Source organism: Hemibagrus wyckioides, linkage group LG04, assembly GCF_019097595.1.
Source record: "Hemibagrus wyckioides isolate EC202008001 linkage group LG04, SWU_Hwy_1.0, whole genome shotgun sequence".
NCBI lineage: Eukaryota > Metazoa > Chordata > Actinopteri > Siluriformes > Bagridae > Hemibagrus > Hemibagrus wyckioides.
In genome coordinates, this window is record NC_080713.1 from 20309857 (window position 1) to 20316361 (window position 6505).

A 6505-nucleotide genomic window follows, 5' to 3' on the forward strand; every position below is an offset into this window, starting at 1 on the left:
GGTTTTTCAATCCAAAAAGTTCCTCAGCAAGAATCATAAGTCACCCAGTAGGCTTTGTAAGTTTTTTTAATGATCAAGTGCTGCAGAAAGGACATAGCACCTTTAGTGTCTCCTGAGGAGTGAGCACTTGTGCACAGCTTGTTCCTGGCAGCACATCCTGCATAGTACAGTGCCTCCAACCTCTCTAATATTCCTTTGTTTATACGTTAGCAGCATGTTAGTCTGTTCCTGTCATGTCAAGCCTCTGTATGAGCAATTCACTTCAGAGTTATCTTTAAGATTCAGCATTGTTGAAACTCCATCTTGTTAGATTAAAGGAAACAACATGTAGATCTTGGGACAGTTTCCGTGTCATCCTTGAAACACAAGCACACAGTGATGTGACCTTCATCAACACGTGGCTCTGGTATTTCAGCCAGTGATTTGACTCTGAGAACAAAACCCAGCAGTGTCACTAGGCCAAATGGTGTATTCCCCTATTAACATACAGCATAAAAGCTGGTGTACTTAACTATTGTGAAGCTTTAATGCTAATTGGACTGTGTTGCTAACTTTTATTATTCTTGTAGACAATCACTGTGTAAAAACTGTAGAAGCTCAATTAGAAGTTAAATTAAATTAAATTAATGTCTATACATTTGTTGTGTTGTGTGTATAAGTGCTGTATGGCAAAAAAAAGGGAATTTAGTCAGAAAAAAAACAAACTTTTTTTTTTCATTTCTTCTTCAGAACCAATGAATATTTCTGTAATTCCCATAAAGAAATAAGAACAGATTTCATCATATTTATTTGATTTTATCTACTTCTGTGGTGATTGTTTATTTAAAAAATAAGATTTTGTAATGTCAATGTGTGGGACTTTTATTTTGAGGCTGATGATCTCTTCTAAAAGGGATTTTGGGAGATCCCGGGTGAATGAGCGATTATTTTTAAAGACTCGGGTTTCGTTGAGTCACTCACTGAAATGAATCGATTCAGTGATTCCTTTTGAGTCAGTAGTTCTTTAATAGCCCTCAATTCCGGTACATACTCTAATCATGCTGGGAAATAGTGGTGGATTTTTCCCCCTATAGTAATTGAATGGTGGGATTAATGCAGGTGATTATACGCTATAATAATTTAATGAGTATAGTTATGTACTGTTATGTTATGGCATGTATGTAATAGTAATTGCAAGTTTTTAGAAAATCTTTGACTATTGCATGATGGGTAACCAACCGAACGTTCATGTTTGCCCCAGGACGCGATGTGCGCTTGTTCCGCCACTGACAGGGACGATAAACATGTCCCTGTGTAAATGAAAAAGAATCAAGACTTACGATACCAGTGCAAGAAAAATTTACTTTAAAGTGCCCCCCCACACACACAAACTTTAACACAAATATAAAAATGAAAAATGTGCAAATCAGTTATATTAACCAACAATTAAACATGTTAAATGTAGAAGTATCCAAATGGAATAAAAATAAATATCTTAAATAAGGAATAAAACAACCAAACTGAACAAAAATGCAAAATGTGCAAAAAGTATAACTGCTGAGACTAAACGTAAGATTCTCAACTGAATCGGTCTATAACCCGATTCCGCGAGTCCGCTGAGAATCAGCTGAATCAGTCGATGAGCCGGGTCCGCGAGTCCGCTTTTTCTCTTATTAATGTTAATATATAATATATAATGTTCTGTATTGTTTCATAAAAAAGCACGGTAGCAGCATTAGGACAAATAAGAATCATTTTAATTTAGACCTCGGACTCATGAATCATGAGTTAATATGCGGAATCGGATCATTTAACTCGAGTGAGTCAGTCAGGACCAGTACTAGCGACACTGTGTCTGCTCCAATTATACCCACTGGGGAATGTAACAAAAGCAATCTGTAACAAAATCATTCTTATCCAATTCAGGTTAACAGTATAGGAAGCTGATGCAGGACAATGTGTGTCATTGTCTCTTTATTTCACTTAGAAGTGAGCAGATGAAAAGGTCTAGAGGGTGGCTTTTGCATTTGGAATCTGTTGAGGGTAATTCTCAATATGAAGTCCAAAAAGCCATCACTGCCAGTGAAGCCAGCCATTATTAGGCTGAAAAATTAAAACAAACCCATCAGGGATATTATTTGCGGCCAAATCATCGGTTTGGTACAAAGAAAAAAAAAGCAATAGTGAGTTCAGGAACACCAAAATTCCTTAACAATCACATTAAACCACTGCTGCGGATGAAAGACAAATTCTTTCCCTGGTTTATTTCATAAACAAAGATACTCTCTCAGATGAAAATTTCTTTCATTATGCCAATCACAGCCATGATAATGAATGTTGGAAAGTAATTACCCCTGTACAGTGATAGATGGTTAATAGATGAAAAAGTTTACCACAAATTTCTTTCATGAAAAATGTTTTAAATAGGAAGAAATCCTTTATGTAAATTGAAGAAATTGTGGAGGAAGGATTGGTTGGGAAATCTCGGTTAGTGCAAAGAAAACTAAAGTAACAGGAAAAGAAACAAGCTAATTTTATACTGTGCACCACCAGCAATCATGTCATGTTTGTTTTTATTTTTTATTTTTGCTGTTCCTAACAAATATTTGGGAGTGACATGTCAAGTAATTTCTCACAGAAGCAATAGTAATGCTTTCATTTTGCCCTCACCTTCCTACACAGTTATCCATGATACAAAAAACAATGTAATGTCCACTCTGTTGTAGTTTATTCTTTTATTAAATAAACCACAAAAATAATGAGATAATGAAAAATTAAAAAACTAATATATATATTATATAATATATAATATATTAAACGCAAGGATTATGTACAATATATAAAGATGTATTTACAGTTTTACAATTAATTACAAATTCTGTACACATGTTCTGTACAATTCTGAACAAAAGGTCAGATATATATATATATATATATATACAATTTTCAAGAGGAGGATAGTGTAGTGGTCCCTGTATCCTGTGCACTGGCACCTCGGATATCTGGTACGTAAAACCAGTGGTGAAGCTGTATTTGATCCAGGCTGGGTCTGCCTTCTGCACTGGGGCTCAGACACCAAGAGATCAGATCACTGCACTCTGTTACACAATACCCAGGTACATAAATCAATAAGACATAGAAAGAAGAATCTAATACTTAACCCCATAAAGAACCTGCTTCATAATAAATAATCCTTTAAAGAAAATGCTGTAGAGAACATAAAAAATTCCTCACACTTGTAGCTCTACACGTTTCCTGTCAATTTTATCATATTGACTAATTAATACAGTCATATAATCCATTAAAATAAATGAATGCTTCTTTCTCTGCTCAAGTCTGTGTATAAGGTATAGTTCAGCCTCCTATTAATTAGTCCATAGCTTATCAGTCTTTGTACTATCTTGCCTTGAGACAGACTTTCGGGGAGGAACAAATAGCCAGTTTTGGTTTCCTCACTGGTCCCGAAAGGCAGACAGCCACACACAAGCCTGTACAGCGTCACCCCCACAGACCAGACGGTAGCTGGGTCTGCCAGATACTGCCCCTGGATGAACCACTCAGGAGGGGCATATTCAGGTGTGCCTGTTAACAAAGATACATTAGATTTAGAAAAAGAGTCACAGTACTTGCTGCCAACAAGAACTCATGGTCTCAAATCAGACACCTGCAAAGCGATCGTAACAGTCTTTGACGAGGTCTCCGCAACCGAAGTCAAACAGCTTGACTTGCCACGTGTCTGTCTGTATCAGGATGTTTTCTGGCTTGACATCTCGGTGCAGTATCCCCTGGCTCTTACAATGCTTCAGCGCCTCCATCAGCTGAAACACCACAATGCGAGCCTCGACCTCAGTCAAACATCCACCCTGCTTGCTGGAGAATTCATGGAGGTCCAGACATGGTTCAGGCCGTTCCAGAATGACAACATAGCGTTTTGGCTCTTCGAACCAGTCCAGAATCTTCAGGATGTTTGAGCAGGGTTTGGTGTTCGCAAGGACCATCAGCGCTATCTCAATGGGGAGCCATCCATATCCTGTCTGTAGTATGGGACAAAAGGAAAGAATAAGTGCCACACACTATAACGCCATCCTTTGTAATACTACTTATCCAGGTCTTCTTAGAAATCTGATTTTTAGTATGTGTGCTAGATTATAGTAATAGGTAGGATGTATATTATGATAAAGAAACTTACGAGCTGTAGTTTTTCATATGGCTTCGTCTTGGAGACAAACTTGATTGCAACCTGAGGAAAGATGAATGTGTTATGTGTAATTAAATGAAATCATTTACATACATAAAGTAACTAAAAGAGGTCTATAATTTTAGACATGCATGAAAGAGCAATAATTACTGCTTTTGAATAACAGCTTTGTAATTTTATTGCCAATCCCACAATGCTACAGTGATCCATGTCAAGAGTAGCAGTAAAATATGTCAAAATAAAGGGAGGTTAAGAGACGTATAACAATCATCCTCCTTCAAAAGGCACACTCACCTACCAGTGAACACTGCCATTCCTGAGTTCAGTTTTAATATTCAAGATTATGATTAATACCTGGCAGCAATTGACTGCAAATTAAGCTTAAAAGATTAAAATTTATTAAGTTATTGATTACCTTCTGAACATTAGGAGCACTGATCAACTTTACTTCTGATTGTGTAGAAAACTGGACAAAAACTAGAGTAAAAACAGAAATGGAAAGACTTACTGGCAATCCGTCTTCTTTCCGTATCCCAGCAAACACACAACCAAATCCTCCTTCACCCAGCAGTTCTCCTTCCAAATACGTCTTTGTCCAATGTGCTGCAAAAAACATCCAATTATAAGTCTCTTATTCATGTAACTCAGCCCACTTTTTATGCATTTCACCTATGAGTTCTGCCTTACATTTGGAAAGACGTATAACGGGTTGGTTAGCAGGTTCCTCTGGACTCCTCTCTGTCCTTGGTCTCTTCTGCAGAGGCTCGGTTGTATCTGCCAGGTTACTGGGCTGGTCTGTCTCCTTATACCCGTGATGCTCTGAAGGGTTTGCAGCCTGCCCCGAGAACAAGCGCTTTCTTTTCTGTATGGTCCTTTGGGCACACCTTGGGATTTTATGGTGACGATGACGTTTCTTTAACGGCTTAGCTGGGGATGGAAACACTGACACAAAGAACACTTGGGTGATGTTTAACGTTAAACATAGGAAGAGGACAACTTTGTACATATAAACTAATAGATAGACTCCTTTTCCATTAAAATATATTCCACAGACAATTATTTATGGTGAATATTGTTAAAGTGAGACATTTTCTGTCACTGTGTACCATCCTCCCAGTGTCATATAATCTAAAAAGATATTTATAAAAAGCTAAAAATCAAGAAATATCAAACAAAGACAGGAAAGGAAATTATTCAAATAAATCTTTCAAACTTTTTCTAGTTTGGAGTCCAACTGTCAGAGTTGGACTGTTAATAATAATAATAATAATAATAATAATAATAATAATAATAATAATAATAGTAGTAGTAGTACTATCTTACAAGATGTGCTTAGAATATCATGAACATTTTGATTGTAATATGCGTGAATCTAAAAAAATCATTTTATGCAACAAAAATACGAACTAAAAAAAATTTCTCAACCCTTTTTTAAACCCTTGTTATCATCTGAACTAAGATGTGGTCTTATTCCTCCCTCCTCTTGCTGTGTGTATACTTATATAGCTAAACTCATCCTCTCCTTACACATTGATTGAAAGTTATTTTCCTTCCTTTTTTCTTTGTCTCATATAGCTGTCATTTATCTTACTATTGATTCACATTATAACCTGTTACTTCCCAAGCATGAAGTCAGTAAGGGAATTTTATCACTGAGTATATATCAGGGGTCTCCTTCAACCTTTTTCACAACTTTGACAAAATTAGGGTGGCCAAGTGATTGTTGAGTTGAGTTACTTGCTTTCACACAACGGGTTTGCTGACTAGACTTATCATTTATTATTGTTAATTTATTATTGCAGTTATATTCTGCTGAAATGAATGAAATGAACGAAATGACTCGAAAAAAGAGATTCAAAGATCCGAGTCAGTAAAATGATCCAAACTTCAGAAGTGAGCTACTGTTAGCTCGCTAGCGCCGTGTTGGCGCCCTCTGGTGTATATACACGTTAAAATACAGAGGTTAAAGTGCCTCACCTTACCAATAATCACAATAATAGTTTACAGTATATTCTGTCTATTTATCTAAAGTATTCCTGTTTATTTCTGAACGTCCCACTGACAGAAACATTAGGTTCAACTAACATAGGTCTTCTCGTTTTTTTCTCTAGTTAATGTTACAGTTAAGGTTTGAACTAAACCCTTTTCCATTCAAATTACCTTTCAGACAGGGGACTAACAATACAACTATATAATATATTACTAAATTCTGATAGCAGAGTGTGGATAAAAGCACTTACCTGTGGGAGTCCGCTGTGAGCCCACTGCCGTGGACACGGTTCCCATCACAGCCGGTGAAGATACACTTTTATAGCCGTTCAGAAACAT

The 6505-nt window shown here is 36.6% G+C and overlaps 1 protein-coding gene across 1 annotated transcript; it reads right to left on the minus strand.

Annotated features, from left to right (window-relative positions):
• Window positions 1-2925: 2925 nt before the first annotated feature.
• Window positions 2926-6505, minus strand: LOC131351512 (serine/threonine-protein kinase pim-1-like). Its single transcript, XM_058386926.1, has 7 exons — window positions 6418-6505; window positions 4865-5104; window positions 4686-4780; window positions 4169-4219; window positions 3644-4013; window positions 3385-3561; window positions 2926-3077 (listed from the first exon to the last, which is right to left on the minus strand). Exons 1-7 carry the CDS (start codon window positions 6503-6505, stop codon window positions 2926-2928), a joined length of 1173 nt encoding a protein of 390 aa, XP_058242909.1.

Excerpts from the sequence above, each read along its gene's own strand:
- LOC131351512 (XM_058386926.1), bottom strand. The coding sequence starts at position 6,505 with ATGTTTCTGAACGGCTATAAAAGTGTATCTTCACCGGCTGTGATGGGA. Across the intron at positions 5,105-6,417 it reads CTCACAGCGGACTCCCACAG|CTAAGCCGTTAAAGAAACGT; the intron begins GTAAGTGCTTTT and ends TTCCATCCCCAG. Across the intron at positions 4,220-4,685 it reads GGAAAGAAGACGGATTGCCA|GTTGCAATCAAGTTTGTCTC; the intron begins GTAAGTCTTTCC and ends ATCTTTCCTCAG.